General features: G+C 39.8%; 1 protein-coding gene across 1 annotated transcript; it reads left to right on the top strand.

The window, feature by feature from the left end:
* The first annotated feature begins 241 nt into the window (after positions 1 to 241).
* Positions 242 to 19,257, top strand: BUB1B (BUB1 mitotic checkpoint serine/threonine kinase B). The gene is made up of 23 exons (XM_088534145.1): positions 242 to 394; positions 921 to 980; positions 1,249 to 1,393; positions 2,062 to 2,258; positions 2,363 to 2,541; positions 2,654 to 2,853; positions 4,706 to 4,800; positions 6,723 to 6,949; positions 7,235 to 7,335; positions 8,368 to 8,465; positions 8,753 to 8,805; positions 9,295 to 9,405; positions 9,618 to 9,702; positions 10,082 to 10,184; positions 11,491 to 11,777; positions 12,700 to 12,890; positions 13,407 to 13,553; positions 13,722 to 13,834; positions 14,107 to 14,268; positions 14,730 to 14,872; positions 15,865 to 16,036; positions 16,333 to 16,439; positions 18,895 to 19,257. Exons 1-23 carry the CDS (start codon positions 252 to 254, stop codon positions 19,082 to 19,084), a joined length of 3,309 nt encoding a protein of 1,102 aa, XP_088390271.1. The 5' UTR covers positions 242 to 251; the 3' UTR covers positions 19,085 to 19,257.
* The last annotated feature ends 6,407 nt before the right edge of the window (positions 19,258 to 25,664 follow it).

Genomic DNA, 25,664 nt, shown 5'->3' with positions numbered 1-25,664 from the left:
CCCTCGTCCCGTCGCGGAGGAGAGGGGGAAGGGGAGTTATGCTGGGGAGAAGCCGCCATGCTCGGCCCTGAGGGCGCTTTTCTGAAAGCCGCTCCGGAGCCGTGCAGTGAACAGCCCCTTCTCCTTCCGTCCTGTGTCTCCTCATCCCGCCTGGCCACAGGGAGACCTACCTACTCAATTGTGTATTATTTCTTTTTTCTTTTTTCTTTTTTTTTTTTTTCATCAACACAGAGCGTAAGGAAGAGCTTGTCATGTCACAGGTGTGGAACGATGAGTGGGAGCTGAGCAAAGAAAATGTGCAGCCCCTCAGGCAGGGCCGCATCATGTCCACCTTGCAGGAGGCCCTGGCTCAGCAGGAGACTTCCATCCACACTGCTGCTCAACTGAAAAAACAGTAAGCAATGTTTGGACACGTTCCTTCTTTCTGCCTTCTTGTAATTTTCCTTTATCTCTACTAATCTCATGAACACAATGAAAGAGAAGAGCAAAATTTTTGTAACTAATGCCTATGCTAGCTGCATGCTGCACTTTTAAGGTTATTTTCTTTGCAATCTTTCCATTTCCTAGTAACTTTTCAAAAGAGGGCAAGAATTCTGTGAAGGGAGATTATAAAGATTTGGAATATAAATGCTTTGAAGTATGTTTTGGAAAGTTTGTGCCAGTGCCTGTTCTTTTAAAATATCTGTAATTTCTCTACCACTTTCTTTCTGACGAAGAGTCCAAATGTTTGTTTATTTTCTTTAACTCTTTGGGTCATAGTATAAGGTCGTGTGGTATGAGGTCATATGATAATGTAAGTTGTTATCGTGGTGTGGACCTACAAAGTAGTACGAGTAAGAGGGGAGGCCTTCGTTTATGCAGCAGGAGACACTTTTGTAATTTTACAAATGTCTTTAGTGATTGGATAATCTCTTTTCTAGAGAATTTGAATCAGAAATCCGGTTTTACTCTGGAGATGATCCCCTGGATGTCTGGGACCGGTAAGCTTTCTCATATTTTAGAAGAACAAATGGAAAAGTTAGATCCATACCACCAAACTATTAGGTTCTGAAATAAAAAAAAAATTGGAGGAACTGGTTGTATTTTAATACTAGATTCTGAAAAGAGGATTTTTATAGCAAAACTGGGAGGTGAACAGCAGGCAAAATGCCTTTTTTTTTTTTTTTTTTTTGTCACTCCTTACCTGTAGAAACAGAGGCTGTATATCTTATCCAGAACTGACTTTTTATGCTTGTATTCCATCTCTAGGTATATCAGGTGGACAGAGCAAACGTTCCCCCAGGGTGGAAAGGAGAGTAATCTCCCAGCAGTATTGGAAAGGGCTGTGAAAGCACTCTATGAGCAGCAGAAATACTACAAAGATCCCCGTTATCTTAACCTCTGGCTCAAGTTTGTAAGTGTTTTGTGAATATTTCTCGAGTCCTGCTCTTTCTTGATACTTTTGAATATCATTGGCACATAGCTAGGCTGAATTTCTTAATGAGAGTCAAAGAATCTGCTTTGCCAGTAGTACAGCATTAGATGTATCTCTCTGCATACATGTTATCTACTCTTCTATTCAATTTCTCTCCTTTAAGAGAATTTTTGGGTGTTTTTCAGTTTGGACAGCTATAAACTTAAGCTTTCTGTTGCAAAATTTATTGCAAATGGCAAACGATAGGGGTGTTCTGGACTTGCAGATTTGTTTTACTATGTCTTTATTTCTTGTTCAGCTTTTTTAAAGGATCTTATCTAAGGATAACATAACTATTCTTGCAAATACTAAAATGCCATACTTGAATTTTCTCGGATGAAATTTCTAAGAAATGGCTGAATCCGAGTGTGTAGGCTGGAATTAGGGAGTGCTGATAATACTGGCGAATGCATTTGCTCATTAGCATTCGTCCCCTATTGTTATTTTTCTTCTTTTATCTTAGGAATTTTGATTTGATCCTGCCTCTAGTTCCTATAAGACTTGTATTTAATCAATAGGGGTCCTCAAGGAGCATCAGAAAGCAGGTTTTGGCTTGGAATCCTTTTGTAGTTTGATGTAATTATAAAAAATTATTTTGGTTATTTCAGGGGAATTGTTGTAGTGAGCCCTTGGATCTGTACAGTTATCTACATAGTGAGGAAATTGGCACAACATTGGCACAACTCTATATCACGTGGGCAGAAGAACTCGAGGCTAGAGGAAGCTTTAAGAAAGCAGACTTAATATTCCAGGAAGGTCTTCAGCGTAAGGCTGAGCCTTTGGACAAGCTCCAGTCCCACCACAGGTGAGTTTCCTCCTAAAGGGAGGCCCTTGGACTGATTTGAAGTGCTTCAGTGGATAGCTGGTAGGGTGATGCTTCCAGTCTGACGTTTCCAATATATTTTGCAGGCAGTTTCAGGCCCGTGTTTCTCGGCAGACACTACTGGGACTTGAGGAAGCTGCTGATGAAAAAGATGTGGATCTTCTGAGAACTGCAGAACCTCAGAGAAGCTGTCTGGCAGATCTAAAAGGCAGGGGGAAGAAAAATGTGGCAGCGCCAATTAGTCGTGTGGGAGATGCACTTAAAGGTAAATTCATTTGGTGAAACCACATGGTCTTGGATGAATAACACTTCTGTGAAACTTTAAACCTACCATAGTCAGGTTGAAGGTTAACTTTCATAATTTCCTTTGCTTACAGTCACAGGCCGAAACAGAAGCTTACAAAATCCAGTTTCTCAGCAGCTTTCAAATAATTTACGTTTTGCTGTGTTTGATGAAAATTCAGCTTCAGCTTCTGGACCTGGTATTCCTGCACTTACCCCTCAGTCATGGACAGCACCTCCAGCTCCAAAGGCCAAAGAGAATGAATTAAGTGCAGGACCTTGGAACTCTGGCAGGGTAAGGAATCTCAGGATGGGCTGGAAAAAAGGAGGAAGTTGGCTGTCATGATTTCTCTTAATTCCCCAGGAAAAAGATCATGCTTCTCTCTTGGTAAACATAGTTTGTGTTTACTGATAACTGCAGAACTTCCTAGTTTCTTCTTGAAGTCTACCCATGTGTAACCTAGTCAAGTTAGACAAGCTGACCTTGCTAGCATACGTTTTTAAAAAAATTCTGCACATCTGTAAATGAAGAAACTTTAATCCTTGCTAACCAGGAAGATCTGTAGAGTGTCTTGCCAACCTATTTGGAGAACAGGAAAGCACTAGAAGAGGAAAAACACCCTTATCTCTCCGAAAGCGAGAGAAGCTCGACATCAGTAATTTCATGAGCTATGACAGCAAGAGTTAAATTGTTATTGTATAATATAACCCAGGGAAAGAACTTGTTACTTTCTTTGGAAAACAATGCGTAGGAAGAATTCTCTAGGTCTCTCTTGAGGAGCTGATGTGGGAAGAATTGTAGTCCAGAAAAGTAGAGATCAAAGGAACTGAAAACACCTGTGTCAGTAGAATACCTGTCCTAGCAATATAGGGCAGTGTGCAGGGAGGTGAAAACAGCAAGGTCAGGAAGTAGGTTCTAACTGTCCAGCCTGATGCTGGAGGCATGAAAAAGCTGTGCTAAAGATGTGTATATAATTCTTATAGAGAAATCATCCAAGATGTTATTTGAAGGAAACTGAAGCCCATGAAATCAAGTTTGGTTTATGGGTCCTTAGATAATTCTCAGCGTTTTCCTGCCTTTTTTAGGAAAAGCAGGAAAAAGTGTCCAGTAATCAGAAGATTAAAAATACTTGATACTTTTCACTATAGAAGCCTGATGTTTAGAAATAAGCACTGAGAGGAAGTGGACAAAGGACTAAAATTCATGGAAATTCCAAAAAGAATTGCTGCCAAATGCCAAACAACTTGATTTAGTGTAAACAGTTGTGTTCACTTAATTACAGGCTTAATTTCATTAAGAAGAATGAGGAGGGAAAAAAATCCTTAATGTGAAACCTTTTTTGGTTGCTGTTCAGTTTGGTTCAGGCTGCTTATGCATCCATTTTAGTCCCCAAATACTTCTGTATTCTTTTTGTCTGTCCTGCCTTAGTCCTATCTGCAACAAACAGAGTTGAGTGAAATGAAAGAAACAGAATTTAAAATGTCCAGTGGTGCTCATTACACAGAACGTCTTACTGTATAGAATAACTAGAATAACTTTTTACAAATGCTTTCTGATGTAAAGCTACATAAAGAAGAGAGGCTTCTCTGCTGCTGGCAGCATGGAGATGGCTAAATATATAATTGGGTGAATGATGATGGCAAAGACAAACCAATCTGTAAAATATTCCCCCACATAAATTTTCCTGGCTGAGAATTTTGTGGAATTTCAAATAAGCAGATGAGAATAAAGTGTTGGCAGATTAAATTCCACTCTCCACTTCTCTTTAACTGACTCCAAAGACAGTCTTAAGGGCTGTTTGTGGTGTGGTGTTGCTGAGAAGAAAATGGAGAAGTCTGGAGGCTCTTTGTAAGAAACCAGGGAGATAATATTAAAGGTTTGGGACAATCAATCTTGGATTAAAAAAATAGGATTGTAGTCTCTCTGGAAAACAAATGAGAAATGACTGGAATGCCCTGCTTTGCCAGTACTCCCTCAGAGTAACAAAGAAACTAGGGCTTGAGGAGGTTATATGTTTTTAAATAAGAAAAACTAGCCTAGCTAAGGACTGTGAAAACAGAGATTCAGAGAGGGGAAAAAAGGGAATATAGTGAAACTTTAAGCTGCTAATATGGGCTTTTTTTTTTTTTTTTTTCTTCCCCTTCAGCGTCCTCGCAGTAATGCTAATTCTGGCATGGAAGTGCCCTGTACGTTGCCTAATTTCACCCCATACGTGGAAGAGTCAGCTCAGCAACAAGTGATGTGAGTCTTCCCTGTAGTTTGAAACAAGAATAAGCATTTGAAATTTTCAAAGCCACTTCACAAGGTTCTGACTCCTTTGACTGAGCAGTAAAGCGTCTAGCTATACACAGATTTAAGCATAGCTGGCTTGGGAATTATCAGGCTGTGCAGAGGCTTCAAAGGAGAATTCTTAAGAACATGAAAAGTATTTGGCTGTCGGTGCTCAATATATGACAATCTGTACCATGTCTGCACATAGTAAATAGTTTAAATATTTACTGGTTTAGCTTGGTATATTTACCCCAAACCACAGTTACTTCAGTGTACTGCTTGCTGTGAAAGCAGTCCAAATGGATAAAGGCTCCCTGCTGTTTTGCTCTATCTTGGGAACTCTATGCTGACTCTATATGGAGTTTTATTCTGGAACAAGCTATCAAAGTTTCCATGACAACAGTGTTGCTTAGGTTAGGGAGGAGTGTGCTGTTTTCCTGACACTACCCTCCACTTTGCACAGTGCTCACTGAAATGCTGATAAATCCCAGGAGAAGGGCTTGCTCCATTTTGTTACAGTAGAAAAATGCATCATTTGGAAAAGCTGTTTACCTTTCTTTTTCCAGTGGCTAATGATGGTTGTAATAAACATGGATTCTTTCTAATAGAGGGCTGAGAAAGCATGTTTGATATCATAGTTTCAATGTGAAACATATTGATATTGCTGATTTCTTCCTTGATATTTTTTTTCCCTCTTGAATGTATAATCAAAATGAGAATGCTGTCCGACTGCAGAGTAGCTCTGACCGAAGGTATTCCGTAGTTTTAGAACATGTAAAATATCAAGGTTGTCTAAACTAAAACTATTTCTTGCTCCTGGAAGTCAGTAATGCCATAGGATTAGATCTCTTGACCTGCTTGTCTCTCCTAGATGAAAACTTACTATTTACAGAGGGCAGCAGAAAGAAATGGATGGAAATTGAGCCTTATGTTTTAAACACAAATTTGCCAAATCAGTATAAAACTACATACAAATGTCTGCTTAAGCTATTTTAGGCTATTTACAGCTGTGTAGTGGAAAGAATTTAAAAGCATATCTTTTTCTGTTTTTAAATCCCTTGCCTCATGATGCAGCAGTAAAGCCCTTGAAAAATCACATTATCAGAGGTTAGAGTAGAAGGACCCCATAGTGACCTGGTTAACTAACCCCTTCCTTCCTGCTCCACCAAAGTCTATGTTTATGGGTGTGGTGGTGGGGCACTTAAAAACATACCTATGAATACATTTTGTACATCAGTCTCTGAACTGATTTTAGGGTTATGAGCTTTCTGAAAGGTGAAACTTAACAGCTTTTATAAGTGTTTTGAATTAACTAATTGCCCAAACCAGTTAAACACATTTCTGAGTTGTTGAGATCTGAAGTTACTGAGGTAAGCATAACTGGGAAATTAATTTCCAGTGTTCAATATGCAGTGCACTCTTCCTTGAGCTTTTATGATATTTTAAACTTCTCTTTAGGGTCAAATACCAGGCCCAACCTAGTTGGAAATCTTTCATTTTTAAGGTCTGCTAGTTCTTAAGATTAACTCTGTTTTAGAGGATGGTTATAGACTTCTCACCACCTGTACATTCACGCACATCACTGGAGCTAAAGTAAAAATAAATCTCACTCCAGAATGTGAAGAAATTTAGAGTGCTATAAGAATTTTGTTTTTTTTGGGTGAACATTACCATCACTTTTTTTTCCTGGTTTACAGATTTCTAGCTCAGAAAGAAATACACTGACTCGTAATTCCATTTTTCTTCCTTGTTTTGTTTGTCTAGCCATTAATCAACTTCTGTTTAGACTGGTCTACAGTTAGACTCTCGAACTGGCTCTTCTCTCACCAGTACTTGCTGCTCTTTGGCAATGCAGTTCGTAAGCCTCAAATATTAACTTTTTGTCTCTTCAGGACTCCTTGCAAAATTGAACCCAGCATAAACAGTGTTTTAAGCGCTCGCAAACCTGAGAAAGAAGAGGACCCTCTACAACGAGTGCAAAGCCATCAGCAGGACGCTCAGGAAAAGCAAGAGTTGGTGATGTATTGCAAAGATAAAGTTTATGCTGGAGTGGAAGAATTCTCTTTCGAAGAGATTCGAGCTGAAATCTACAGAAAACGAGCCCAAAAGAAAATAGAAGGTATGCCATAAAGTGGGAAGACTTAAGGCTTCCTGGGATGAAGTCATAAGACTCTCCTGTTTTTATTGATATACTGGTTTCTCACTGCAGCTGCTGTTTTTACTGAAATAGTGATTTTTAGCCCCTCTGAAGTATAGAGAGAACAACACTGTTTCCAGCTTAACATTATAGCTCAGGGAACAGGGAAGGAACCCCAGAATTTTAGCCTCCTTTATGGTATATTTAGCCTTTAGCCACATCTTGCACACGAAATGTGTGGTGTCTTACCAGCTACTCTATCTTTAGAGGAGATACAAGTCATAGCACAGAGGAAGGAAGAGATTCAAAGAAAAATTGAGGCGCTGGAGAAGGTCCTGAAGGACAGGCAGAAAGAGCCACACGAACAGGTATTGACCTCTTCCTTTATCTGCTCTCCTACAAATAGCTACTATTTTTAAGTGACAGTGCTAGTGGAAGAATATGTAACAATTTTCTTGGCTAATACTTCATCCTCTCTTGGAAAGGATGTTTCAATCAGTTGTATGCCTACAGTGGGAGTGTCACCCAGTAAATGAAAGTTCAAACAAATATTTCCCAGCACGTAATTTCACTAAAGGAGTCTAAAGATGTTAAGATACAAACTTCTAAATTATTTATTAAAGGCCTTCTGAGTGCTTAAGGGTAAATAACTTTCTTAAACTCTAATCACTAGTGGCTTCCTTCTGTCTAGAGAAGTTGGCAATGAAAAAGAAGACAGAAGGAACTCTGTTCTGCACATGAAGAAAAAAAAAAAAAAAAAAAAAAAGGATCTAATGCATGTTAAGTGCAGTACTGCCTTGAGCAGGGACTGTTTTAGTTTTACTTAAATATAAATGTGTATGCTTTGCTTTACTGCTGTTAAGTATTGTCTAACTAGCTGGAAAAATGCTATTTTGGTAAGCGATGGCAATTTTTAACCCCAATGTTCATGTAGTTTGCAAGTTACAGGTAAAAATTAATTTAAAGCTTTTCTTGTTCCTGAATGCATCAGTTCGACTGAAAGTATATTCCCTCTCTGCCCCTTCCAAAACATTATTAGTAATAGATACGCTTTAAATAAGGAAATGCAGGATGCTCTGAATTTGATGCAAGTTTGTGCAACTGCTGACAAACATCTTACTATATGTAGTACAATGTAGCCTCTTGGTTAACAAAAAATACCAAACAAAATCTTTATGTAGTTGTAAAGAGTAAAATCTATACGTAGTAGAGTGTCTGTTTAATAACCAAACAACACTCTCATGCAAGTAAATTAAGTGCAAACAAAACTGGTTTTGGCCATTTATTGGTACATCAAGGCTTTTATGACCTGCATGCGATTATCATGGTATTCTTGGAACCTCTTTGCATAGCTTGTGCTTCCACCCCCATGGAACCAAAATACACTCTTGTTTTTACAGCCAGCAGACACAAGAGAGTCCTCACCAGCTTTGGGACTGCAAGATGTTGCATTCTCCAGTGCAACAGAACTTGGAGAGAAACAGCCTCACTTGCAAAGGTAGCAAAGATTTTTTTTTTTTTTTTTTTATTTGCAGGTAATGAGAAAATTTGTGGGGGTAACTAGTTATATAACACTCATGATTAACAGAAAGCCTTCTGTATGGAGAAAGGGTATCCTTAGGTCTCAGCCTCCAGCCAGAATTTTAAATCTTCAAAGAATTAATTTTTTGCAGGTGGTGTAAGATAACTTGGCTTGGCTTGATTTTTTTTTTTTTTGAACTAAGTCTACTTGTGCTTTGTGAAGGTGTGTAAACTGTAAGAAACAAGTTTGTTTCTTGTTCACAGTGAACCACAGCCTTCAGAAGATACTGAACTGCAGCAACCAGCTCGTTCCAAGAGTAAGTATTATTTAAATTTTTACCACTTTAGAGAAGGTTGGTACTGAAAGAAAATGTTCTTTCAAATGAACAGCAAAAACCTACAGCAAATGAAAAAAAAACAAGCCCAGGTGGATTAGGAAAATGAAAATAAGAATGTGCTAATGTCTAATGCCTGGACATTTGGGGCACCTGGTGGAGACCTGCTTTTTGGAAAAACTTTCAGTGAGAAGAGCTATTTTTTAATAATTGAAGAGAATTAATTTTTTTCATTTTATTTTATGCAGTCTTACTAAAATCTGCTTATTAAAAGTAATAAAAATAAATAAGAGTAGTTTCAATATTTTCTTTTTTTAAGATACCCTCTTTAGTCCTTATTTGAGGATTTGGTTGCAGTCAACATCTGGAAACTATACACTGATTTGCTGCATTGTAAATTCTGTTGTTGAGAAGAGTGCATGCTGAAGAAATTCACTTTTAAGCTGAGTTGACTGCTGTGTTTTTTGATAGAGGTCATCCAGTCTCCTGCTGTATGCCCTGATGTGCAGGGATGGAGTGTGTTTTTGGACTCTGAGGATGAACAGGAAGGCCAAAGAGCTGAAGCCAACCTTAGTAAGAAAGGTACAGATTTTAGGTGGTTCTTGCCATAACAAAACCAAGCATTTCTGTTTGATTGACCAACCTCTCCTTGCCTATACAATTATTCAAAGAGTTCTCTAACTTCTTGCTGGGAGTGGCACCTTTCATGTAGGTTATTACTCCTCTTAAGAAGTATTGGATAGGCTGTTGTGGAAAAACTCTTGATTTAATAGTCTTTTGGTTTTCTTTTGTAGATGTTGCCCTCCTTCCTCCTGTGGAACCTGCTACATGTTTCTCCATTTTTGATGAGACATCTGCTTCAGTAAACCAGAATACAAGGTTGTGTTATTGAGGAACTAGATTTTTGAGGGAGGTGAATAACTAAAGTACCAGCCACTTTCTCTTGCAGATGAATTGGTTCTTGTGTTTGGGTTTTTTTTTTTGTTTGTTTGTTTTATTTTTTATTTATTTTTAGTCTTGTTACGCTACTTAGGAGGGAAATATTTTCTGGCCATGTACTCTGTTTCTCCTAGAACTTTTCACAAACCACTTGGGGTGCTGCATATGTTTTCTTGATTCTGGAGACCCGTATACACTCCAATTTTCTGGTTTAGGAAGTGGATCGCATTGAAGCAGCCAGTAAATGTAAATTGCTGAGAGAAATCTCTGACCAGAAGCTATGCTAGTAAATATTTAACACGATATAACTTTTTCTTAGTTGTTCTACAGGTCATGCACAGAAAAGTGCCTGGCGCCCCCTTGCTATTCGTAAACCTTCAGATTCTCTCACTGCAAAGGAAAATGTGCCACCGGAAGCTTGTGTAAGGAAACCCTTTATAGCAGATTTTCTGATAAAGAGAAGCCGACTGTCCTACTATTGAACTGAGTAATATTGCCTGGACTGTCAAGTTATTGATATGACACAATCAGGAATCCACAGCAGTGCTTGAATTGGGTAGATTATCCTGGAAACTTCATGGTTTTTTTGAGACTTCGAAGTTGTTGGTACAGAGATAGTGGCAGAGAGCCTTTAAATTTTAAGCAAGAGCAGTGGTCAGTTTTCCTCACTCTGCAACTGTTTTAAAAAAAAAAAAAAAATGTTTATGTGAGGAAGACTTGTCTTCTGCATCCTTCTCTTACCACACATCTGGACAAGCATTTCAGCCTTCTGTTTCTCACCTCAAATCATCTAAACCTGTGCTCCCTGCATCCTAAGCCATCCCAGACTGTCCTGGCAATTTTGCAGATGTTTGTAAAGCAATCACTAGAGCTGTGACTTGCTGTCTCATCAAAGGGCTTTGTTACTGCATGCCAGCAGTAAAGCTTTAAATTGAGAGGATTTTATTCTGAGCTGGGAAGGATTTTACAGTACAATTGCATTATGCAATAACTCGCAGGGTTGAGTAATTCCTGATGAGCATTGTGCTGCCTTTGGTTGCAGACTTGCTTGGGGTATCTGCGTAGTGCTGCTTTGCATGCTCTAGTAGTTTTCAATGCCCAACACTAGTCAGCTCTTGAATTATGTGCTCTAACTGAACAGAAATGCAGCTATATGTTTCTCTGACACATAGCAAGTAGCCTTTCATAGTTCACAGTAACTCTAGAATGCAACTGTGCCACGCTTTCTACTTAGGGAAATGTATTTCAGTTACAGCCAGTTACTTCAGAGAAGTAATAGAAGTAGTACCTGAAGACAAGGTGTCAGGCTCAAGTTGAAAGGTGGTAGGATGGAAGAAGGGAGAGAGGAAACCCTCTTTGTAATGACTAGGTGAGACATTATTGTGAGACTGGCATGTCTAAAGGAAAGCGTTCCCTGAAAGGTAAGAGGGATAAAGATAGTGCAAATCTGCATCTCTATATGGGAGGCAATTACGCCAGTTTAAAAATTCAATGACTGAACTTGTGTGGTTGATAAATTAAAAGTAAAATATTAATTAACACATGTCGTAACTGCCTATTTGATTATTATTTGCCTACTGCTTTTTCCTGCCAGAATTTAAGAATATGAAGCACATCTTGACAGAATTTCAGTTTCATAATGGTGGGAGGGGGAGGAGACAGCTGTTTAACAGAAATGTTTTGACATAAAATGCCTAGGTTTTTGTTTTCTTTTCCTATTTGTTGCAGGATGAGCTGAATGGAATTGAACCTCTGACTGAAGATGCAATTGTGACAGGCTCTTACAAGAACAAAACCTTTTGTGCCAACCCAGAAGACACCTGTGACTTTGTTAGGGCTGCCCACCTGGCATCCACCCCCTTCCATGGGGTGTTAGCTCAGAGAATCGCAGCTCCTGCTTATTCAGAGAGTGCCCTCAAGGAAGATTGTCCAGAATCCAAGAACACCCCTCTGAATCAACAGATCCCTGTTTGTGAGGGAACATACAATGAAGCTCTTTGTGCCAAGAAACTGAGGTATTTATAGCAAGGCATCTTCTGCCCTTTTCCAGTGTGTCTTTGGTTGCAGTTTTACTATTATGTTTCAGAAGAAACAACTTTGCTAAGAGATCAAAATGTGCTTAACACTACCTTTGTTTCTAACTTGGAGTCCAGTGTGCCTTGAGCAGCTAAAAAAGTAATAACTGTTCTTTTGACTTTTCACTGTTCATACTGCAGTATTTAACTGTTTTCCTTCTGCACAGATCACTTTTTTGGTAGAAATTCATAAACGCTTTCTAACCCCAGAGACTGAAAGTTGAATCGTCAGTTTCTTTTGTACTTGAATGTTTCTGTAACTTGAATAAAAGGGATCCGATGGTTATGATTTAGATTTCTTGTATGGAGAGGAAAATTTTGACAAACAACTCGCTGTTTCTCACCATTGTCAAAAAGGCATGGATTGAATTTGTTTTCTTAATTTAGACCCGAGCTTTATTTGCTGGTTGTTAATGTGTAAATATGTACACCAAGCTGAAGGTGTTTATTATCTGGGAAAGTAAACACCCTGGGAAGACATCCATGCTGATTATAATTAGGAAGGAAGAGCAAGAAAGATTTTGGTCTTGTGCCCCTTTAAAAGCATTTGCGCTTCTTTAAAAGTATGGCAGGACTGAATTCTGGTAACTAGGACACTGATAAATGTTCAGTATCTCTTTTATAGCAGGTATGGTTAATGTAAAATAAGATTAAAAATAATCAGTATACAAAGAATACTTGTAAACAATTATCAGAGCTAAGGTAATGCACCAATATAACTGCCCCTTTTCCTCATGAGATGAAAAGGATGTCTTTGTTAAAGAAGTCTATGGATACATGGAATACTTTTATAGCCACTAACCAGTGTTTTCTACATGTTGAATTTTCTGGAAGTCTGAATAACTGATAATTTTATTTACAGCCCAATTATGGAAGCAAGTCAGGAAGATACTCGCTCGTCAGGGTCTTCTGTCTCCCCAGGATCTTCTCTTTCCTCTGTTGCACAAATATCTACTATTAAATATCTGCATATTCCTGAGAAACTGGAGCTTGTTCAGAGCCTGCCTGCTGAAATTGTTACCGATTCTGGAGGTATTGGTGAAAACATCACTGGTTAGTACTGAAACTGAATTTCCCTCACCACAAATAACTTGCAACTACAACTACATTATGATCTTTTCCATCCATCCTACATTCTCTACTCTTTCTGTATGTTTTCTGTTGCTCAGTGGCTTGTGTGATGTTTGTTTAGTTCCGCCATACCCATTTAGCCACGGTATATAGTGAGGATATAGTCTCAACATCTAAAGAGATGTTAATACTAAGGTGAAGGAGAGGTTACTTAAGGCATCGCAAGGCATAGGTAGGAGTAACAAGCCGGAATTCAGAAATAGAAGAATTAGACTGTATTAGAATATATTTCTGAGGATTGTGTTTGCTAAACTGATTGTTCCTATTGCTTTTCTCTGATGTGTATTGAAGTCCCTCCGTGGCTTTTCTGACTTCCTGCATTACTTTTCAGCATGCAAATAAAGTCTATCCATGTCACTCTGCTCATCAAATACGGCCCTTTCGCAAAGGGGATCACCTTCTAGATTGAGCCCATCTTGCTGTTGCTTCTCTGCCTAGGTGATGACATACCTCAATTTCTGTGGAGTAATGAACAGCGGAAAAAGCTCCTAGATCCCATGCCAGAATCACTGACTGCTTCTCCAGACTTCCATTTGGAGAATGGATCTCTGCCTGCAATGGTGATTGAGAAAGAATTTGAGCTAGGTAAGAGCCACAAACTTTCTAGACTGCAAGGGATCTCTTCATGTTCTATGCTGGTCACAACATCTCTCATGCTCGTCCCCTTCGAGTTTTCTGGTGGGCAGGTGGGGAGTAGCTTCAATAGTCTGATCGTATACATTTGATGTGACACTTTGTAAACTTTCATTACAGGAAATGAGACTTATTGTATCAAACGGGAATATTGGGCCAATGAAGAATACAAGATATGTTTTGCTGTTCCAGCTAACTTTCCCCAGTTGGATGCAAAGGGATTTGTAATAAAGGTAATACGTTAATTATACATGAAATCTGAAATGTTATATTTTCATCTGTCATTTTAGTCTACCATACAGTAAATCTAGTTTTAATTTCTTAATTCCAGGCATGAAATGAGAAATTTCAAAACCTCTTTCTAAGTAGCAATATAAATGAAAAGTTTCTGATTATGGAAAATGTGTTTAACAGTAAAATGGGGGGAAAAAAAGACAGAAAATTAAGATGAGCAATTTCTGCTTTATTCCAAAAATAAATGTTGTTCTTCTGTACCTTCCTCTAGGTGTATTCTGAGCCTGTACCTTGGGATTTTTATATCACACTTCAACTACAGGAGCGTTTGAATACTGATTTTGACCAAAGCTTCAGTGAGAATTGCAGCTGTTTCCTCTACCAAGATGGCTGTGCTGTTCTACACAGGGATATCAATCGCTTTATACTTGGGGTTAGTACAGATGGCCAAAGTACAGCTGTACAAGACATGAACTCCTTCTGTAGGTACCAACAGGGAGTTTTGTCAGTCATTCCTGAAGACTTTCACATGTTTAATCCTGTAGTCTAGATACTCTGACTTTTTGTTTTGTCTTTTAAAACTGTTCACTAAAGCCTTAGATAGGATTGGTTTCTCATTTCTGGATTTCTGAGACTCATTTAAACCTTTTTTTTTTGACTTTAATCACAGAAGTGACAGGTGATGTGGGCTAAGAACTGCATTTTTATTTTGTAATGGGGTTTGCAACTAAAATTTACTTGCATTTCTTGCCATCTTCTAGTCCGCTATGGCACAGCATAAAGTCTCAGCCTTTAGTATGTTGCTAAAGGATTTACTATGTTGCTAAGCTATAAATAATCCATTTTGTTTGAGGTAGAATGACACAAAAAAGTATTTTTATTCTGTATCATCAGGACATAATTCGTGACTGTAAGACCATCACAGAGGAGGTTATTCTGTTGGTGGTTTATAATCTTCTGGGTGTTGTAGAGAAACTCCACAAAGCAGAGATCGTCCACGGAGACCTGAGTCTAGAGGTATTCTTTCTGGGAGACAGGTTAGTGTCTTTGTATCAATACGGAAAGGCAATTTCAGCTACAGCTCCTGTTACAATTTCTCACCTTTGCTTAGGCTCCTGATGATGTAGCTCAGGTCAAGAGACATTTTCTAGGCTGTTATGTATTCTGAAAGTGGTGAAAACATTTTGATTGGGAGCGATACTTTCTTTTCTCTATTTTTATAGAAGAGCATGTACATCATGATGATGTAAAGTGTATGTCTCATTAAAAAAAGAGCAGCTGACTAGGTACTGGATATAATTTGCCTTTGATCCTAAATGTGAAAAATAGGAAGCTAGGAGGGCAGATGGGAGTGCCTGCGTATTCTGGTCACTAGACAAATTGCTTGCCTTTCTCACTACAGTCCTGCTTGTAAATTGATGAAATAATCAAATTTTGTGTTTTTTAAACTCTTCCCCAAACCGTGTTAATAGTCACATATCTCCCAGAATATTAGTTGTGAACTAAGTATGGGATGGCCTTAATTTTGGAATGTCTAATCATCTTGAGTCAGATACGCTTCCATTAGAAGCAAATGAGGTAGTGGTTAGTCTTTGTTGACCTGTTTAAAAAAAACTATTGACATTAAACTTTTAAATTAGACATTTAATAGATAGAATCTGGTCTACTGTTAGATTTATTTTGGTTCTTCTTTGGTAAATGCAAATCCAGCTTCAACTGTCAAAAATTTGACAACCCTATCTTGCTACGGTTCCCCTAGCTGTATTTCTGGTGACTAAGCAGATGTCAAAAGAGCATCATCTTTAGTGCTTTCTATTACTCTTTTTGGAGATACCAGTATTATCTTGAAGCTTTGGTCTGCCCCGCTGGCTCCTCTTACTTCAAGGTGGAGTCTTTTCAGTAGTAGTTCTGAAGCTAACCATCAGAGGGGAGCATTGACATAGTTTAGTTTAGACACACCTTCCCTTCCCAGTTGAAAAAACCCCAAATTGGTGGCTTGTCACCTGCAACGTTTGTTTCCTTTATGTAGGATCTGTGATCCGTTTGCTAATGATGAGATGGCTAGTGCTCTGAAGATAGTGGATTTCTCTCATAGCCTCGATTTGAAGCTGCAGTCTCAGATAAATTTGCTCAACAGCTTTCCAATAGCTCAGACCCCTTATGGACAGCAGCTCCTGGCAAAAAGCTCTTCTCCTTATCAGGTGAGTCTTTAGCCAGATATTTTAGTCTTCCTCTAAATACATATTTTGCATTTGAAGAGACTAGCAGCACTGTTTTGGATTTGCTGAGTTTCTGTCAGTGCTATACTTATTTATGAATTTTTAAGAAGACCAAAGTCTTCCCTTTTGGCCCTTTTATTTCCTTCACAGTGTTCCGCATGATTTTGATGCGAACACTAAGTTGAGTCTTAAATGGGTAAAAGTGCCAATGTATAAATCTGTCTTGGACTGCAGAAATCAAGACAAGTTCAACTTTTTGGTGTTTATTGTGGTTGCAGGTAGACATGGTTGCCATTGCAGATATAGTCCATTTGATGCTGTTTGGGAATCATATCCAAGTCTATCAGGAAAATTTCACCTGGAAAATCAGCCAAAATATGTCCAAGTAAGTCCTTTTGCAGAGCAGACTGCTGGGAAGGAACAGACTTCTTCAAACTTTCTTTGCTCTTTTTGCATCTTCAAAGCTTAAACACAGAATTTATGCTCTTGGCAGCAACAACACTGTTCTATGGAGGCTTACAATGAACAAGTCCGGTAGCTTCAAAAGTTGTAGTACTTAGTGTTTGAGTGCTCTGTACTCAAACACTAAGTACTGTAACACACATCAAGTACTACGCAAACATGAAGAACTATAATGTACTCAAACATGTACTGTAGTGCTATGTTTGAGACAGTTTTATGCTGAATGCGCCTTACAGAGCAGTTAACTTGTATTTTTTTCCCCTCCCCTCCCCCCCCACGTTTTTCAGACCTGCCTTAATCTTTTTCTAACTTCATAGACCAGACTTGGGGAGGTTTTATATGTGCGTGGGTGGTGAGAAAGAAATTACATGAACATGTTGCTTTAGATATGGAGATTATTTGGATTTTCTGCTCTTTCTTCTAGGCTCCATTGAAGGCTAGTAAGATGCTGATGCCAGGCTTCTCTCTGTAACTGTTGCAGAAACAGTATAACTTTAATTATTTTCCTTCTTGTGCATGTATAATTTAAGCTTCATGGGCAACCACTGTCTTTTTTTGGATGTGGTGTTAGTCTCCAAATATTAATTTCTACTGCTCCCTTTTAGCCACATGTTTTGTCTACAAGATTACTCTGTGTTCATCTATCGTATGTTTGTACTTAAAGCAAATACCTGCTCATCTCAGCAGTCCCATCTTGTAGAGTCTCTCTGCCTTAGCATTTTATAAGGCTGTTCCAGAGCATTCTGCCTATGATACAGACTTCACCTGAGAGCTGTCAGCGTTCAAGATCCTGGTATATTGGCCACATTCAATGTATGGATATACCTCTCTAACCATCACTTAAAGAATGTGCTGCCAATATGGGACTTATCCAGTTCCTAAGCAACCTGTGTTGCTTATACCTCTCTAGTTCTGTTGTATTCCATCTTTGCAAAAAAATCTCTACCTTCCTGAGCTGCACACAAGGGAAAGTGATTTATTTTGCATATATTTTTTGTTTACCTGTTATAGATTAATACTTTTAGTGACAAGGCTCTAGCAGGCATTGAGTGCTCACTATGCGTTTTAGACTGCACCCTGAAGCTCTTTATTCTTCAGGTGATCAGTTCACTGTAGTGGCCACAGAGGGAAAAAAAAATCACCAGAGTTGATTGTTTTCTGGAGAGAGGGATGTCACTGATTTATAGATTGGCAATAAATGTATCTTAATGCCTTAATTTTAGAAATAGTAGAAAGCAATTGATGGCTAAATCACTGGTGCAGATTGGCTTTGTTCTATACTGATAGATATCCCAACGCTACTTGTTTTTGAGCTAAGTAAATCTGACCTAAGTAAATCTGACCTGCCCTGAAAAATAGTGCTGCTCTGTGTTCATTTTTATGAGGACATGGTATGAGAGGGAAAAAATAGCCCTAAGGGTCTGAGTAGTTGGAGCAGGAGGAGCTGAATAGCAGATATAGGAAGTTTTGAGTTTGGAAGGATAGGACTGACCTTTATGGAGTGCTGGGAAGGGGTCAGTTGGAAAGGACTCTAGGTCAAGCTCCCTTGACCTCAGCCTCAAGTCTCACAGGTTTGCTGCTGTGCTCTCTATGACTGCTAACTTAGAAAACATAAGAGTTTATTAGTGTAATGGTACGAGCCACATCCCTGCTGAGAGCGTGGCTGCTGCTTTGTCAGTCACTTACCTAAAACAGAGGGAGATGACTTGTTGCTTTGTTTTTTCAGCCCTATCTTGAGGGGAAAAAGCACTTCAGTAGTCTGAAGCACCGTGGACTTTGGTGCAAGACTGAAAAATAAATACAATTTTTCCAGACTTTAATGAGTCATTTAACCTTTTTGTTCATGTTATGTGGGTCTATCTATGAGATGGGGGATTTATTACTGTGAAGTGTCTTGGAAATGTTATCTGTAGGAGAGCTCTGGCAGATGGATGGGGAAGAAAAAAGGAGTTGATTGTCTGTAAACCACTCATTTTTCATATTTCTCTTGTGGCTTTCCTGTAATATTGACCTGCAATCTACTCAGCTTATAAATCTTAGAGTACTCCCCTATTTACATCTACCTCTTGGTACTCATCTAAAAACCTCCTGTCTCAGTGTGAACAATGGTCAGGTACCCTTAAAGAGGTAACAGTGTAACAACAGTGTCTTTGGACCTGTGGAACAGGCTGGATGTCAAGTTGCTGCTCAGAAGCCATGGGGAGAAAGAAGGGTGTGCATGGATAAACTTTAACCGAACATTCCTTTTCTTTTACAGTCATTCATATGAGTGAAACTGTTTTAGACTCAGCATTTAGAGCTAAATGGAAAGAGGAGCATTAACAGACATGTCCTGCATGCCATGTTGTTTCACTGAAAACACCTCTGTTTGTCTTTAGGACTGTTGGCAGTGATTTCTGGAATAAGCTTTTTGGGAGAATCCTGAATGCAGATGGTAAGTCCACAGTGCCTCTGCTGCAAGAGCTAAGAGAGGAAATAAGTGACATGTTTGACAGCCGTTTCCAAGAACGTCTCTGTGAATCCTTAGCAGCACTAGGAGAAACTTTCCTCTTGGAGAACATCCTCTGACTTCCTAGAGAGCAAACATGCCCTGTGTTATGTAGGGGTGTCCGTTGTTAACGTTATTTATTTTCAAATGTAAGTATGAACAAAGATGATGGTGGTTTCTACAGTATCTTTACATGGAGCTGCTAATGGAAGTTTATGTTGTATCAGTGCACAGATAGTGTCCTAACCTGCTGCATAAACTAGCCAGTGTCTGAAAGTTTTTGCTAGAGAACATTGGCTGTCATATGTGCCCTCTTTCCCATTTTTTGTACAGCTCTTTAAAATGTGCTTTATGTGTTCATACTGCAGTCTCTGAAATCTTCCTCCTATCTGTAGCTGGTTTATATTACTCCTTTTAATCACTGTTTCATCAATAAACTTGTATTTTGATAGCACCTCTGCCTTGTTAAACACTACTCTGTCATCAAAAGACTTGATTAATGTCCCTGGCGATGTGTTTCTGCCTGATTGGGAATTGTTCATAGCTGCCAGAAGCAAAAGGCGCTCGTTTGGTAGCAGCTTTCATAACTGCAAGACTTTCTGGGCACTTAAAAACAGCTTGAATGTTTCTACCTGGACCACACGCTCATGAATTGTAGGAAAACGAGATGAAGTCATGGTGGAGAAGATGCATACTTAATGGTTCTGCTTCTAGAAACTAACATGTTTTGGTTTTACTTTTTCCGGGGCTTGGGTTACTGACTGGGTTGAGCATCTGTCAGAAGTCCCTGAAGGCTAAAATCACCATATGTGCTAAAGTTTTGGAGTTTTTTATTATTTTTTTGACAAATTTATGCACTGTGCACTTGAAATTGATACAAAGGATTATATCGGCTTATTTGAGACTCAACAGAGTTTACAGGATATAAAACCAAGATGCCTCGAGTACTCTGAGTGTAGAGGAACTTCAATGTAGGCTCACGGCTGATTTCTTCACAGCTCCGCTCATACATGTATGGATGTGAGAGGAGAAGACCACATCACTAGTAGTGCTATATCATAGTCCTGGCCTTGTGGGTTTTCAGCAGTTCAAGAACTTTTTAGATTTTATTTTGTCTTCCTACAAAATGGTCCTTATTACTTTAAGATTTCTGGAAGGACTAGTTCCTATCTGTCCTCTCCTTCAGGAGCCTCTGTCCTGAAGCCTTATTGTAATTCCTAGGCCTTTAAGAAATCCTCCCTGAATTATTTCCTAAATTCTCTTTGTTGTTCTGCCCCTAGAAGGTGCTGCTTCAGCCAAGGGTGTTAACTGGATCCAACAACTAATGGTGTCCTTTTCTGTAACTTCTTCCGCGGGGCTAAGTCACTGTAGTTGTTAAAAACATAGCAGTAACAAGGTTTTCTAGGCTATCCTACTGTCAAGCTGGGACTGTTTATAGTTAAGAGATCCATTTGGGCAAAGACGGGAAGAAAGGTGTGTGGTGGTTTTTTTTTTTTTTTTTTTTTTTTTTTTTTTTTTTTTTTAAATGACCTTGTTTGAAGCAACTTGTTGGTATTCCTAGAACTCCTATTTTCTTCTTCCTTCTCCTATAGTTTATCTGCTTTCTATCTATTTCTGTTTATTCAGAAATAGTAAGAATTATCATGTTCTCCAGCATTCTATATTAGGTAGAAAGCAAGGGTGGGTAACCAGATCCTAAATTAAAGGCAGAATGTCATTGATTCTTTTTTTGTTTGTTTGTTTATAGCCTCTGTTATGGATCCATATAATTTAAGAACTGTTTAAAAATAACAAAACTTCAGCAGCATATGAAGGTAATTTTGTGGAACTACATTTACAGCCTTAAATTCATATAGAACAATAGATACTTCCAAGGCAAAGCAGAACTGTTTATGACTCCCATCAGGCTTTATTGCTGCCAAAAATTATATTTAAGAATTTGCCAAACTAGGATCCAAACCTTGAGGGTGGTTCTAGCCTGCAGAGCAGTGCTGGTCCCCTGGTATTCCAGACCAGCAGAGCTCTTCTCCTTCCATGGGATTGACTGGAGGGGACACTAAAATCTTATTCCTACATTCAGGGCAGCGCTGGCGTGCGCTCCCAGTTGGCTGGTCTCACAGGTTGGACGTGGGAATTCTTATTTTTATGGCTCCCCAAAGAGCGAATTTCTTTTTGTTCCCAGAAAGTAGCATTCTGGAGACTGAGAACACTGATGTGCCTTGACTAGGAATATTTGGAAAGTTTTGAATTATTTCAGTATGTTGAATTATTTCAGTGCATATTATTTTTATAATAAGTGGGGAATTTACTTACATTATTTTCTACCTATTGGCTCACTTCCACTCCACTGTAATAGTCTTCTATAAGCAGATTATTCATCAGCATCACTGAAGTTTTGGCCTCCAAGTTGAGAAGAGACAGCAACATCATGATAAGGTTTTTAAAGAGGCTCTAGCAAGCCAGTGGTCCTACCTATGGTCAAAAATTGCAAGAATTATTGAGTCAAAAATTGAAATTATTTTTTATAAAGGACATTGTCAGCTTACATTTCACATGTCACTCAAATGATTACTTTTAAAGGCCACTGGTCTTCTAAACTGTGGCTTCTGTAAAATAATTAATAATTCTACTTTGGTTCGTTCTTCAAGGAAGTCATGGAACATTCTTCAAGGAAGTCTTTTCATTGGAATTTAAACTTGATTTGCTAATGGCTCCATTGTCATGGTAGACTTTTTTAACTATAGCTTCCCATAAATTAAATCCATTTTTGAGTTTTAGTGTATAAAATGCATGGGTATTTTTAAAAGTAGAAAAACGCCATCTCCTACATGTGCATCAGGAAACCCTTCTAAATCTTTCCTCTGTGCATTTCTTTACCTCGTAAAGTAACTTAAATTATCAAACTGCAATGAAGCACTAAAGTCATTCCGTAGCCTCTGGGAATAACCTGATCCCTTTTTGTTGTCTCCATGAGTACCTGACCCTTACCCTCTTCTTGTCCCAAGCCTTATCTAAAGCCATTGAGTTATTGATCCTATGGCTGCCAATTGATAAGAAAGTGTGATTTGCAGATCAGCAGCTAAGTGACAGACTGCTGACAAAAGGCAAACGTCAGTCTGCTTAGTTTCTCTGCTGACCTTCTGTTGCCTTCTCCAGCTTTTAAATCTCTAGGCACATGCTTCTCTACGATCACTTGAATTCTATAGTTCCTTTCTTGAAGCTGGAGTAGTAATGTATATGCAAGGGTGGTTCTTGTTTGTAGTGCCATGTTATCTGCTCCTTGTTTGTTTGCAGGGGAGTCGGGCAAGACTCTTCTCTCTAAAGTTTTAGCAAACCATTTCCCATTCTTCCTAATATCTTGCTTAGATCCTGCACAAGTGAAAGCAGCAGTTTTTATATTAAGGCATAAAGCCCAAATGTCAGCTAAAAGCACTCTGGTCTAGCCTGAAAATGCTGAAAACAGAAAATGCTGCTGAAAACTTGTGCGGGCAGCTGTAATAATAGGCCCTCATTGTATAAGATATAGGAACACGTAATAGGAATATGCAGTTTTTCCTTTTTTTTTTTTTAATGGGACTTGAATACTGACAAAGTGTTATTATCTCCCATCTCCTGTGAAAGTGGAGGGCAAATTCAGAAATGATGTTCCAGTTGTCAGCCTTGTTATAAAGGAGAGGTAAGAAAACTCTCTGCTTCTCCAGAATCCTCTTGCTCTTTTGTTAGTTACTGCTGGAAGCAGTTGGATCTGTGGGTGCTTTGGGAAAGCCCTGTTCATGTTGCAAGTGTTTGTAGTTGGTTAAACTTCCATTGCCAAGACAAGCTGCCTTCCAGACTGAAGACCTGCCTTCCACTCAGCGGTTCTCCTGGCCTTGTGTGGGATACAGGGCAGAAGAGCCCTGCATGTGGATGAATCACTCCTGTCATCCCTGAACTACTGTAGGCAGCTGAAATGAGCATCATAACCAGTAACACTTCACTAGGGTGTTTTGGTATTAGTCTGTATCCCGAGATTAAAGTTGGGGCATCATCGCTACCACTGATACTGTTATTTGTTTAAGCCAATGACTAATTGTACTTGCTGCTTGCTTGCTGCTCCAGCAAAAGCTAAGCTATTTTTTTTTTTCTCTTTTTGCGTGGGTAGAATTCCAAGCTGAATTTAGGATCTTGAACTGTATCTCAGTGAAATACTTCTGCCCTGCCTTTTCATCTTTGTCATGTCAGATTTGCACTTGATGGATGATTGCGTGTTTGTTTTGGGAGCTGTGCATGTAAGTAATAGCTCTTCTGTCACCTCAAACCACCCTCTTTTCCTCCTAATTTTTCCTAACTGCGTACTAAAATGATTTTTGTTCACGTTTTAAATCAAACATCTTCCCTTGCTTGCTCTGCTGAGCTTTGCAATCTTTATATGCGTTAAATGCCTTTATATAAAAAGGTTGCACTAACATCCAATAGCTCCCCACATGGTCAGGGCAAAAACAACAGTCATGGCTATTATCCAAAGTGCCTAAAAGCAGCATGAGGCTTTGACAGAAAAGAGGATATCTGTCCATCTAGTTGTATCACGTGCTACTGTCTTTCCTTTCAAAAGTGCCCGAATTTCAGCAATGCTGCGTGAACTTTTTCAGGCTAGGAGTTGGTATACAAATCTGAAACATTATATGACCTCAAAAATAGCTATGAGCCGGAAAGCTAAATCCAGATCTAATGAATGAAGTCCACGAGCTGACAGCATTCAGCAATTTCAAGAGCTCTGAATATTTCTAATGGGAAAATTCATTTCTTAGACTTGTTGACAAGAACAGCAAGAATGGAACTGCTGCCTTTGCGTCCACCCACCCTCCAAAGAGGCGGGGGTAGGAAAAGCAGCTTTTTATAAATAGCTCTGTTCCTGTCGTATTTGTAAATTCAGTGCTTTTTGTGTCAATGACATCACTCTCTTCTCCATGGCAACTCCCTCCTGTGTCAAACCTGCCGGGCACTGCCGGAGAGACTTAAAACAGCCACCAAACAGGTTGATTCAGGATGAGTTATTTGAGAAATAAATCCATGCAGGGGGGTCGGAAGCATGAGCAAAGGGGGTTGCTGTCAGCTCTGCTCCTCTGGAAAGCTGGCATCTGTGCACGCTGTCTCCTAAAACTCTTCCCTATCTTTTTTAACTCCTTGGCAGGAGGAGGAGGAGGTGGGTGGAAGGCAGGCAGCATCTTCTCCATCTCCGGTGTGAGTGCAAAGAAGCTCTACAGGTGACTAAGCAGGAGGAGTGTGGCTGACTCACCCCTGAGTTATTTTTCTCCCTGCCCTTCTCTTCCCCCTCCTGTCTTTTCTGTTTGTTTGCTAGCGTTTGCCCAACTGCTTGCATTTTTCCAGCAGGCCCCAATGAGAGAGAACGAGCAACATGCTCTCTTGTTGCTTTAATGTTCACAAAACAAAAGCATGCTTGGTTATCCAGGGGAGGAAGTAAAATACAAATCTATTAGCAAGGAGAAAACGAATGGCCTCTTAGATATAACGTCTTTAAACCAAAAAAAATGTCCACTTGATGTTGTGTTTTATATGCTAGGGATTGCCTGATGTGGATGTGGATCACTGATGCAAGATCAGCGCAGAGCTCTCCTATCCAGTGCGGAACATGGGAACGCTTATCCTGTTGATAAGTGACCCTATGGTTTGCCTGAGCAAGGGAATGACACCCCATTGCCGGCCTGGGTCTGCACTTGTTTCCCCCGCAGTGCAGCTGTGCCTGTGACCAGGCATTTGAATGGGAGCCTGTGTTCTGTCTGTCAACTCCCTCCTCACCCTAAGGCCATGCTTAGCTGAGGGGGGAAACGCAGCTACAGCCCTTTGCACACCAGAGTCCTCACTGCAATCTCGCTCTTCCGAGCTAAATGTCACTTATTGCACCCTCCCATCCTCTCTGCTTAGCTCACAGCATCAGCCCACAGTGCAAAAAAAAAAAAAAAAAAAAAAAAAAAAGGCGGGGGGGGGCTGGAATTCACTGAGTCGGAGCATCACAGACCTTGGCACTAACCGGCCTCCGCAGGGAGACCTGATCAGCTTTAGCGACCGGGTTTTAATGTGGACCCGCTCGCTGGGGTCTCCTCCATCCTCCACCCACGAGGCTCCTTTGCCTTCACGGGGCTCTTCTGCTGCCCCTGTCGGCTGCCAGAAGGAGGGGGCACCCGGTGCCCTCACCGGCCCCGCGGGCACCACGGGTATGTGAGCCGCCCAGCCCGGAGCCTCCCAAGGAGCCTCGCAGATGGGATTGCTGAGGCTCGTTGCCTGAAGCAAGGGATGCCTCCGCGCGGGAGGCAAGCGGCGACCTGCAGTCGGGAGGAGGAAGGGACTGAACGCGCTGCAGGAGGGTTTCTCCGAGACTGAATTTTCCAAGGTAAGATTCTTCTGCGGGGAAGGAGAAGGGGAAACAGGGTCCCGTGTTATGGGCACTATGTGACAAGCTCTAAAGTTTTCTTCCCCAGTTCTAGAGATCAGGTAAGTCTTTGATGTCTCAGCGCTCCCAGAGACATTTAAAAAAGCCAATGAGAATTTATCTTCTGAGGTCCAAAGCCCCCAAAAGGGGAAGGGGACACTGTAGGAAAGGCTTTTCACACTGGTATAAGAGCAGGCTAAAAACAGTTGATAATAAATGCAGCTGAGTGTGCC

Source organism: Tinamus guttatus, unplaced genomic scaffold (genome assembly GCF_059628265.1).
Source record: "Tinamus guttatus ecotype Peru unplaced genomic scaffold, ASM5962826v1 Tinamus_guttatus_pri_ptg000546l, whole genome shotgun sequence".
NCBI lineage: Eukaryota > Metazoa > Chordata > Aves > Tinamiformes > Tinamidae > Tinamus > Tinamus guttatus.
Note: the sequence above shows the minus strand (reverse complement) of the source record. Positions and strands in the feature narration are given on the sequence as shown.

What these genes read in the sequence shown, in the direction of transcription:
- BUB1B (XM_088534145.1), top strand. Translation starts at nt 252, where the DNA reads ATGTCACAGGTGTGGAACGATGAGTGGGAGCTGAGCAAAGAAAATGTG. An exon ending in AAGCTCCAGTCCCACCACAG is followed by an intron (nt 2,259 to 2,362) that starts GTGAGTTTCCTC and finishes TATATTTTGCAG; the next exon opens with GCAGTTTCAGGCCCGTGTTT. An exon ending in TGTGGGAGATGCACTTAAAG is followed by an intron (nt 2,542 to 2,653) that starts GTAAATTCATTT and finishes CTTTGCTTACAG; the next exon opens with TCACAGGCCGAAACAGAAGC.